The sequence below is a fragment of the Hippichthys cyanospilos genome, chromosome 1, assembly GCF_059441005.1.
Source record: "Hippichthys cyanospilos isolate Australia breed blue-spotted pipefish chromosome 1, RoL_Hcya_1.0, whole genome shotgun sequence".
Lineage (NCBI taxonomy): Eukaryota > Metazoa > Chordata > Actinopteri > Syngnathiformes > Syngnathidae > Hippichthys > Hippichthys cyanospilos.
Genome location: NC_142369.1, coordinates 23,811,223 through 23,822,789, shown reverse-complemented (window position 1 = coordinate 23,822,789; position 11,567 = coordinate 23,811,223). Strand labels below are relative to the sequence as shown.

At 40.0% G+C, this 11,567-nt stretch overlaps 1 protein-coding gene across 2 annotated transcripts in view; it reads right to left on the bottom strand.

Moving 5' to 3' along the window:
• The window catches only part of nipbla (NIPBL cohesin loading factor a), a 48,968-nt gene that overhangs the window by 27,139 nt on the left and 10,262 nt on the right, over positions 1–11,567 (bottom strand). For both annotated transcript variants that reach the window (XM_088415729.1, XM_088415737.1), the window contains exons 2-8: positions 9,432–9,504; positions 7,325–7,479; positions 7,061–7,226; positions 5,488–5,588; positions 5,292–5,403; positions 2,940–3,103; positions 406–554 (exon numbers count right to left, since the gene is read on the bottom strand). In XM_088415729.1, the coding sequence (XP_088271855.1) occupies positions 406–554; positions 2,940–3,103; positions 5,292–5,403; positions 5,488–5,588; positions 7,061–7,226; positions 7,325–7,388 (756 nt within the window). In that variant the 5' untranslated portion in view covers positions 7,389–7,479; positions 9,432–9,504. The remainder of the gene's footprint in view (positions 1–405; positions 555–2,939; positions 3,104–5,291; positions 5,404–5,487; positions 5,589–7,060; positions 7,227–7,324; positions 7,480–9,431; positions 9,505–11,567) is intronic.

The following is an 11,567-nucleotide window of genomic DNA, read 5'->3' as shown; positions in this document are numbered from 1 at the left end:
TTTTAAATGACTTCCCTGAACACAATAAAAGACATTCAAACATTATGGGGCGATGGCGTTTCTTCGGGTGAATGGCAGAATCACATGCTGTTGCTACAATGTGTGATTCCGTGGTTAGTTTCAAAGGAGCATGACAATATTTGTAACATAGTAGTAATATAAGGTACTATATTAAATATATGAAAAGGCCACCCGCAATCCGTGTTTAAGTGTACTTGTCCACCGCCAGCTACAAAATCTATAAACCACAGATGCTGATATAAAATCACAAACAAGCATTATGTAAGGTATGATTTTCTCAAAATACAGAAAAACAGCTCCACACCCCACTAACTTAATTTTCTTTGTGGTTCAATCCAAAATATCTATCAGGACTGAAATGTTAAGTTTAACATTTTATTGTACCTCATTGCCCAAGCGGTGCACTATGTTCAAGTAGTCGTCAGTGCCGTGTCGATCTGAGTGGTGGTTGGCAGCGTTAGCCATTTGCCCTGACATCTTGCCTTCGTGGATGTTTCGTATACTCCCCGTAACCATCGGACTGGCTACAGACACTGAGAAAGCAAACACATTATCTTATTGACTTGTGATATCCTTAAGTATAGTAAATCCCGGAAGCAATCTTATGTTCCAGCATAAAAGAACACTTTACATACAGTTCTGCACACCATTTTTTTTCATAATCTCTACAATATATTCAGAAATAAATGAAAAAGCACTAAATTTATATTAATAGGGTATTTATTGGATGTTCAAAGTACTTTAAAAAAAGAACAGTTTTTCAAATTACATAAAGCACATGTGGCAATAATGGCACTCCTCTTTAATATTTGGGTGCACACCTTTTGGCAGCGATGACCACTTCCAAACACTTCTTGTAGCCATCTATAAGCTTCTTGCACCTCTCAGATGGTATTTTTTCTGAGTCAAGCTCTTTAATGCTTGCGGGTTTCTTTTCCCCATTTGCAAACTTCCAACTCGTAATGAAGATTTTCAACAGGATTGAGATCAGGACTGATTGCTGGGCATTTTAAAACAGTCCATTTTTTATCTTTTCAACCATTCCGACATGGTTTTGCAAATGTGCTTTGGATATTTGTCGTTTGAGGACCCATGATCTTTGACTCAAACCACATTTTCTGTCACTGCATAAGACATGTTGCTCAAGAACAGGGGTGGACAAACGTTTTGACTCGAGGGCCACAAAGGGTTCTACCCCCCCCCCTTTTTTTTTTAAATCAGAAAAAATGCAAGATATCAATAAAACATGTACTTTAAAATCAATGGAAAATTCACAAAAGCATGACAACAGTGTTATTCAATTCCCATGTATTTAACTAACCAACTAAGGTTTTGTCCCCGCCACACCTGATTCAAATGATCAGCTTCATCATCAGCCGTCTACTGAGATTGCTGATGACCTGATTTAGAGAAGCCTTTTCTTGACAGTTCCATGCTGGTGAAACTTCTTAAAACCATTACGCACCGTTCATGCAAGAATACCAAGGGCTTTGGAGATGGCCTTAGAAATGTTGGAAATCTTGTGTTTGCGAATTATCGATGTCTGTGGACATGGCCTTAGAACTGTTGGAGATCTTGTGTTTACGAATTATCGATGTCTGTGGACATCGGAAGTATTCACCATTTGTATACACTAGGCATGTCAAAACCCGGTCCTTTAGGGCAACCTATCCTGAATGTTTTTGATGTTTCCGTCATCCAATGCAGCTGATTCAAATGATCAGATGATCAGATGAATGATGTTGTCAGGCTTCCGCTGAGCTTGCTGATGAACCGATCATTTGAATCAGGTGTGATAGGAGGACAGAAACCCCCAAACCATGCCGGATAGGCGGCCCTCGAGGACTGGGTTTGGACATGCCTGGTATACACCATTGGAACGAAGTAAAAAGGATTAACAAGAGACTTAAAAAAAAAAAAAGAAATTAGTTGACTCATGTTACTCATTTTTGTTTTAACAAAGGTACCAAAGGTAAGTCAAAATGTGATTCTATAGTGGTTTACAGTAAAGGGTGCCATACCAGTTACAGAGCATGCTTTAATGTTTTCCCTTTTTTTCCTCCGTTGCCTATTGTTTAAAAATGCTGTTTAGCATTTGATGTTTTGTATCTAAAAGAAGCTCTCTACATAATTAAATTTTCTCAATTGACTCATTATTTTAATGTGGAACATATTCCACATTATGTACATGAACTTTTCGGGTGCCAATAATGGTGAGCAGGACTGTATGTGAGATGATTTTATTTGAGCTCAGTAATGATAGCATAGACTACAATTCTCTTTTGAGAAAGGTACCCTTTGGTCATGCTGTCTTTATCTAAGTTATTTGTCTTTGTGTGATGGAGCAACAAATTGTATTAAAAGAATGACTTTTTCTTGGTGATTTAATTTATAAAGCAGTGAAAATGTACAATTATTGTAGTCACACAAATAAAAAAATATAGTGAATTTTCATGCTCATTTAGTAACAGCTAAAGCGATTTTCAAAAACGTAGCTGCCATACGTTGTATATCAGAAGCATAATCAGTCTTGAGCATGCTTTCACAAATGACTACTTATTGATCTTGAGATGATTCATTGATATTGCTTGGATCCAACATAACCAAAATGCTTTAGAAACATCCTCCATGGGATGAAGAAGATGCTATGCCGCATGTCGTGTTTTCAGGCACAAAATAATTCAGATAATTTTATGCATTAAGGTAACATGCCACCAGTGCTTTAAATTCAAATTAAAAGCAAAACCAAGAATGACACTAACAATGCTTTGTTAGGTTTGTATTTTGGCGCTCACACTGCCCTGATTTACGAAAATGGTTGACTGGTGCTGATACAAAACGGCAGTGAGGGATATTTCCTTAAGAATTAGAGGAACTTGTGGTTGATGAAATAAAAAAAAAAGTGGTGAAAGACTCACCTTGCTGTATCTGTTGATGTTGGTTGTAGCTAGGTGGCTGTTGGTGGGGGTACTGCTGGATGTAACCAGAGGAGGGGCTCTGGGGCGTGTAGGGACTGGGAACTGGACTGTTTTGCTGACCCAAGTATCGACTACTAGAGCCTGTTTGCGGGGCCACAAAACGACTAAAGGGAAAAATATAACAGAGTGGACAAATGTGAGCAAGAGAATTGAAGGGTATGTATTAGGGCTTGATGACGACTAGCGTTTTAAATATGCTCACGATTTGATCTAATGCAATTTTGTATTTGCAAAGATTGTAACATCCTTAAAATATTGAGTGAGAATCAGAAAGAAAAAGACACAGGTGGGGAAGAAGAGGGAGTGAGCCCTTCTTAACTGTCTAAATTACATAATCAATGTCTGGTGCACAGAGTTATTAGACACCAAAAATGATAATACAGTTAGTTGGGTGAAGATCTATAGCCACTTTGACTCCAATGGACTCTAACACAATAATGCAAAAACACTAGCAAAATCCCTCGTGGGTAAAGCAAACCTGCTATCACACGAAAGCTGTAAAGTGAGCAGAGCTACGTTGAGTATTGTTCAATACACAGATTAGCATTTCCCAAAAGTTCTGATAAGCCACCCATCCATCTATCCATTTTTTCCACTCATCCTAAACAGGGGCAGCAGTTTTAGCAAGGAAGCCGAGACTTCCCTCTCCCCAGCTACTTCATCCAGCTTTTCCGGGGGGATCCCCAGGCGTTCTCAGACCAGCTGAGAGAGAGAGTCTCTCCAGCGTGTTCTGGGTTGTCCTCTTCCTGGTGGGACATGCCCGATACACGTTTCCAAGACTTCTGTAATCCCAACCAGATGCGCAAGCCACCTCAACGGGATCCTCTCACGGAGGAGCAGGGGCTATACTGAGCTACTGATGCCAGAGATTCTCAACCTATCTCTAAGAGAGAGCTCGGACACCCTCCAGACTCTGGTGGCCAAGTTCGGTCCTCAAGAGCCACAATCCAGCCTGTTTTCATTGTGTCTCTTCAACTAACACACCTGATTCAAATGATTAGCTCATCAGCATGCTTTGCACAATCCTGATAACGACGCTGATTTGACTCAGGTGTGTTGGTTGAAGAGATACATTGAAAACAGTCTGGATTGTGGCTCTTGAGGACCGAACTTGGCCACCCCTGCTCCAGAGAAAACCCATTTCAGCTGCCTGTATCGATGATCTCCTTATTTCGGTCACAACCCACAGCTTGTGATCAATGGTGAGTGTAAGAAAGAAGATTGACTGGTAAATTGCGAGCTTCGCCTTTGGACTCTGCTCCTTCTCGACCATGACAGACCAGTACAGGGTCTACATCAAAATGGTCGCTGCACCGATCCACCTGTTGATCGAGCCACCTAGGTCCCCACCTTTGGCTGCTGCCCAGCTCCCTGTGCACCCAAACCCTTGCTCCCTGTGCACCCAAACCCTTTGGCCCTTCCCATAGGCAGTGAGCACATGGGAAAGGGGACCCCACCACCGTCTTTTTGGGCTAAGCCCAGTCACACCCAAGGGGTGCAAGCCCGGTCACCAGGCGCTCAGCGAGCCCCAACTCCAGGCCTGGCTCTGGTGACTCGCGTCTGGGCAACGGAAAACGTAATTCATTATCCATGAATCTGATGAGCCATATATCCTCAACTGCACAAAGTAGTTTTCTAAGCAATGGCAATGTGTGCATATTTGTGTTTGGTGATGTGTCTGCATGCTGCATGCAAATGAGGTAGTCTATGAAGTGCTTCCGCAATGAATAAAATTATTATTATTTTATTGTCATTATGGGTGCTCGCCCCCAACCCCCCACTCCAAATTGGCGTCAGCTATTACAAGTACTCTACCCTACCAGGCTCAAGCTTTGGTCCAGTAGTACTTTACATGCAGGAGGGTATACAGATGCACGGTTGACCACTTGAAAACTGATTTCAGCATTACAAAAACCAGCATGTGTAAAGTAAATATGCTCCTTGATCATCATGGGGCTTGCAAAAATGTATGGTCGGTTCCTTAAAAGCTTATTTCAGCACGACAAAAAACAGGGTGTGTAGAGTAAATATAATTCTTGATCATTGTGGGTTATTCTGGTGAGAGCATGCCACAGACATGTTATTAACACACCTAGAAATTGTTTATATTGGGAAAAATCCTTAATGTGTCTTTTTTTTTTTTAAATAAATAAATAAATAAAAAGATAACATCAAAATTATGGAAACCAAAAAAGTGTGATGTAGGTGGCAGTCTGGGAGTTATGGTTCTGAATATCTTGTTTTACATCCAAATCAACCGGTTGAGAGGGATTATTTTGCATTCTGACCTACCTTGAAGGATTGGGAGAAATGGCTGCCGGCTGGAAGTTTGCTGATTGGGCCGGACTATGCATGGAATTTTGGGTGATCTTATACTGTTGTACCATCGGCTGGTGCATAACATCTGTTGGACGAATGCAGGGAAATCATTAAGACGCTAAACCTTCATAGTTCCAATGAAAAGTGATATGGTTTTTGAGGGGAGTACTTTTTTCCCTGAAGATGCCAGGGTTTCTGGCCAGCATGGTCTGCAGCAGCAGTGGCGCGTCTCCCTCGGGCTCATCACTCCCAAGGTTGTCCTTTAGCTCTCTGCAATAAGAGAAAATAAAAGGTTTGGCCATTTTAGGTCCAACTGCAATGAGAAGGACATATTAGCAGGTAAACAAATATAAGTCCCTTAGCAAATTTAAATTGGTTAAAAAAAAAAAAAACATTCTGTTCATAGCAGCTGGCCCTCGGTTCTAATGTGGTTCTGGAATCTAGAAAGACTTATGTAAAAGGTCTACTGTACACCTGAACCAAGCACTTATTTTGGGTTTCCCGACTTTACTTCTTTTTAGTTTGGTAGTTTATTTATCACCACTAGAAAAATGAGAATCCGCACCACGAAACTTACACAATTATGCAAAGGCAACACAAGAAGGCTGCTGCCGCGACTTGAACCCTTGCTCCGAACCTTATTTTTTTTTTTTAATTAACAGAAATAAAAAAAAAACACCTGAATTGTTTGAATGTTGATAATACTGGTCCTAAATTTTAATTTTAAACAAATCATATGTTAGACTTACATAGCCTATTCACATTTCGAGTCCGAATCTGTAGAAGCTACGATAGTTGCCACGCAAGGTGAACTGCCGGGTAAGGGAAATATCACTGATCTCCCAGACGACTGCCACTGACAGGTCCGTGTGGCTCGCATTGCTTCGAGAAATGGGTGGAAAGGGCTAAGTGCATGTATCTATCATTCCTCTCTGCGGTAGGCCGCAGGCCTAGCTTGCTGGTGTGGACAAGTGCACAGAAGAGAGGAGCTGTGCGTGCACGATCTTCCTTTGCCCATGCTTCATCTGCCCAGCTAACTTGGAACCGAAATTTGCAAATATATCTGATGCACTCAGCAGGTAGCCTTTTTAATGAAGAGCATCACACTTTTGATCTCTGTCGAACTTCCATCTTTGGCATAACTTGCGGGCATGGCAATCGCCAGCAAATAGCACACGGTTTATATTGATATGTCTGACATGTCTGACGACTAATCTGCAACGTGCACCTTTGGTTGTTTTGAGCGGTTTGCTCAGCAAGACTGAATAAGTCTCCAAACTTAGTATCAAAGTTTTAAAATATTAATGGTTCCGGGAGAACTGACATGCTAGTCCCAGTACCCCGATACCTGAATCCAACCATGAAAGGCAAACTCTGCGCTAATGTTTTGCCTGTGCTTTTGTGGGTTTTCCCTAGGTACTATGTTTTTCCCCACATTTCTAAAACAGCTGGGTATATTGAAGACTCAAATTGTCCATAAATGTGATTGTAATTAAAAGAATACCTTTATACTAATAATACTTGTTTAACCACAGTACAATGGTACCTCTACTTACGAACATCTCTTATTAAAAAAAATCAGATTATGAAACGCCTGTTCCGAAAAATATTGTAAGAAAATTCAAGCTACAAAAGCTGAAAATTGATGGTGTTTTAAAGCAGTGGGTGGGTGGGTGGATGGATGGATGGATGGATGGATGGATGGATGGATGGATGGATGGATGGATGGATGGGCCACTTACATGTGCTCTGTGGAGACCTGATTAAGGCCATGGGCGAGTTGGGAGGCAAGGTTCTCATCCCGGCAGCCCAGAAGGCAGGTGACCTCCTCTGCGATCCTCCCATTGTACAGGAGGCTCTTAGTGGTGGTGGCCGGGAGGGGGGAGGGAAGGGGAAGCTGGTTCAACACTGGAATGAAATACGAGGAAATAAGATGTCTACTGCTCATGAAAAGAAGATTAATCAACTGTGCGTTACTGAGACAGGAAACAGTGGACGTCACTCACAGTCTGTCAGGCTAGCAATCCCAGCAAGAGTGGTGATGGGAACATGAGGCATATCCCCATTCATGCTTGAGGTGGGGGTTGGGGGTGTGTTGATACACAGGTAGATCGGGGGAGGGGGGCCGTTGGACGACACCCGTCCTCACATCTCCTGACACCTGAGGTAGAAAATGAAACAGGACTTTGCTTTGCTGAGAATACCATAAGTTCTGAACAGGGGAACCACTATAGCTATAAGGTGAACCAAAGAACGGCACTTTATATTTGGTTCCTTACTACATGTTGTATTGTATTAACATGTTAATCCTAACTGTCACTTGTTTGTATGATAGTTACAGAATGATTATAAAAAATGTCCTAACGGCAATATCCTACCTTTGCCACACAAATGACTTAAATCCTTTCGCGCGTGGAGATTCAAGTGGAGATTTAATGATTTATTCTTTTTACAAGTTAGTACTATGTAATGTATTGTTACATTTCGAAGTTTGTACAACTTGTTTTTTTACAAAAGGATAAACAAAGTGCAATAAGAAAGGCATATTGGCAAGTTTTTGACATTCCAATTTGTCCTTGTCGCCAAAGTAGTAAAATTGCAACGTTTACAAGAAACCTTTACAGTATCCCTTTATCGCAAACTATTTTCAAGCTACAAGCTTTTGAAATCGGTTTTTAGAAAACAGAATATTTATTGAAAAAACTCTGGTGCCTAAAGGGCTAATAATTTATGGGCCTTTTTTTTTTTACTATGAAGTTTTGTGTGCCTCAGTGGACATTTGTGGAAATGTAGTGCATTTTTTTTCTATCACTAGTACTAGTACAACAGGCTGCGTCTGAAAATAATTAATTCGAAGATCGCAATCGTTGTTTTATTAACTTCTTTGCATGCGTGGAGGATGAGGGGGAGGTGTTTGTCTTGAAAAAAACTTGAAAGTGAAAAATTGAAAACATGACAAAGGATAAATGCATTCATTAAATGCATTATTTATTTTTCATTCATTTGTACTAAACATGGTATACATTCCTTAAAGGGCTTAGATGAAGGTATCTTTTCAGAGGTAAATATATGCATATAAATTACATTTGGCACATTAGCGATTTCATTTTTTGTTTTATGGTACTGATATATCTAACCGGGAAATAAAACGCCTTGTATGCAGAGGCCGCACCTGTTACAGTGTGATTGCCTCCCTCCTTACATGATGTCGTTTGGTGCCGGCCGGCCACAAAACATCTATCAACTTGACTGCTAATCCTCACGAGGCCCACGGGTGATGGAGACTGTTCCAACAGCGTGAATTACTGGGCCAAAAACAGGCGTTTTAACTGACAGTAAAATGCAAAACGATGTCAATGCACTGCTCCCACAAACACTACAAAATCAATTGGAAACCCAGTATTCATAACAATACCTCCGCCCGTGGGTACATTTTTTTTTGCTACTGCTGTTGTGTAAAACGCGTGTGCAACTGCTGTGCTCTCCCAAACACATTTTCACCACTTTGGCTTTTTCTACAGTAAAAAGTTGTAACTAATAAATGAAACATCATTGTTTCCTTGGCCAATTCGGAGCAAAACCTTACATTCTCAAATCCGAAACCAAAACAACTAAAAGACGGGGTAAAGGTCGGGTGTTTTTACTCTTTTGTGGGCGATACAGGGGTGGTGTAGGGGATGAAAGAAATTCTTCTGTCGTCATAAGGTTCTTCCAAGCCATGTCTATCTGCGAGGGTGGGCTTAGTGTGAGAGCGCATAATACGCGAGGACCTTTTTGAATTGCATCAATGCAGGAAAAAAAAAAACACTTTGGGGGTGTTTAGGGTGAGAGATCAACATTGTTACATGGTAAAAAGATCCAAAGAGTTGACTTTTCATGACAAGGCGCCTTGAATTCATTCATGCATTTTGTCAACCGCTTGTCTTCACAAGGATTGCAGACATTTCTTAATGTACCAAATATTCAATATTTTGTTTAAAAAAAAAAAAAGATCACGTTCAAAGAAGAAAAAAATAAGAGATGTATTTTCATACAGTTTTTGCTCAAGATTATCATACTGTCAGAATCTGAAGTTGCTTAACCACAAATAATCACAACAATTTTGCACTGTACCTTGTCGATGAATGGTGTGTTGTTGCAGGTGCACACAGTGACATTTCAGATGAATATAAATCCTCCTTATGAGCTGTTAAAAAAAAAAAGAGACAACATTACTCTTTAACCAGAGGTTGTCACACTACGCCCATCCACTATACAGTATAACAAGGCAGGTGGAAAAGCATGACAGAAATTAGATGGATAGATGTGCTTTCTGTCCTCACCAAAATAAAATCAGACTAAAATGCTCTTGTTTGAAGTGGACTGAGATTACCTAAATTGCACCTACTTGTTAAATGGAAGTGGATTGAAATGATCTAAATTGTGCCTACTTGTTAAATACCAATTTAAATAACAGAGTAACAAGAAATGGAATTTGTTATAGACAGTTTCTTACTTTCTTGAAGTAAGGTCTCAGATGCGATTCAGAATTGATTTTCAATTCAAAACGATTCCATTCAATTAAAAATAAATTCTGCCTCAAAGTGCTAAAAATCATCATACTACTTCAGTCTGTTGTGCAAGACAGAATACTAAATGGAGACAGTGTATTTTTTTTAAGTTTTGATTTAGAAGGATCATGCCTTTATCCAGAAAAACAACAAGTGAACACCTGCAATTCTTTGAAGCTAGCTACAAATTGTATAGCTTTCATGGTATGAAACATGATGAAGCAAAGGTATCAAGATACATTATCATTTCACAAGAAATTGCAGTTCCAAAATATTACATGGAAAAACTGTTGCCCAAATGAAATATATTAATATTTCTCAATACATTTATGACAAGATATGAAAATGGGCAGCTAAATTGAGAGTAGGGGCAAAACATGAAACGTGTGCAACTGCGAGCATTGCAGAGCGCAATTCTTTGAAGCTAGGTACAAATTGTATAGCTTTTATGGTATAAAACATGATGAAACAAAGGTACCAAGATACATTATCATTTCACAAGAAAATGCAGTTCCAAAATATTATGTGGAAAAACTGTTGCTCAAATGAAATATATTAATATTTCTCAAATAAAGCTAAACTGAGAGTACGGGCAAAACATGAAACGTGTACAACTGCGAGCATTGCAGAACGGGCTGCGTGGTGACATGCGTATAGATTTTATTTGAAATATATCAATTTAGGGACATATTATCGATATACATTGTAGTAAATGACAATCGTTTTTTGGCACATCACTAATTTATATAGCGGCTTTTTCATGACATTTCAGACTATAGCACGCTCATCTCTGGGACACAAAAGCAATCAAGCTCCTGAGAGGTATGATATCCTAACATGATGATTTAGGAATGTGCATATATTTAGTGAAAGACAATTGGATAAGATATCTACATATATACATGTGTTGTTCTACAATTCAAGGACAGTTCTATCCGGCAAGTGGCAATAACAAAACCGCTGATTGAAAAAAAGCATCTGTGATTTCAATGTAGTCATTTTGAAATCACAGCGACAGGCTACACGAGGATAGGGCCAAATCAGTTTTTTCTTTTGATTTATGGTCAGCTCGCGAAGCCTCATAATGATACACAGACTAAAGCTTAGGTTATGCTTGATGCGTGAAAGCTCCACGCAAAAATGAGATGCGCGTAATCTCGACGCTTTTCCCCGCAGTCAGTTGATATTCTCCCATAGTATAGGTGGCAGAAAATGGTGTATTCAGCATACAAATAACATTAGTCTATAACAGACGTAAAGAATGCTTATAGATTCAAACGAGATAAATTCTTCTAAGCACTTTTTTTTAACAGACTCCTCATCCCTCCCTAGTGTGTGTGCGCTCCAGGAGTTCCTTTCCCTGATTTGTACTTTAACGTTTCTCAACACAGCGCATCTGAGTATGGTGAGCAACAGCTCTCTGCCTGGAGCTCTGAGCACTAATCTCTAAACATGTCCATTTCCCAATGCAATGCATGTTTTCTTAAAGGGCGAGGCTCAACCTGTGTTGTCTCACAGTCATTCCCGCATGCATCCGCTCACACACACCACTTCCCTCATATGTACGTCTCTGCACAGCTCGGTTATTCAAAGCCACTAATTTCTTAGTTTTAAGCATAAGTGCATTCATTTGCAGCTAAAGACAGATTTTTAACAGGCTGTTAGACTGCCTTAGACTCCAGGATTAGACTGAATGTGA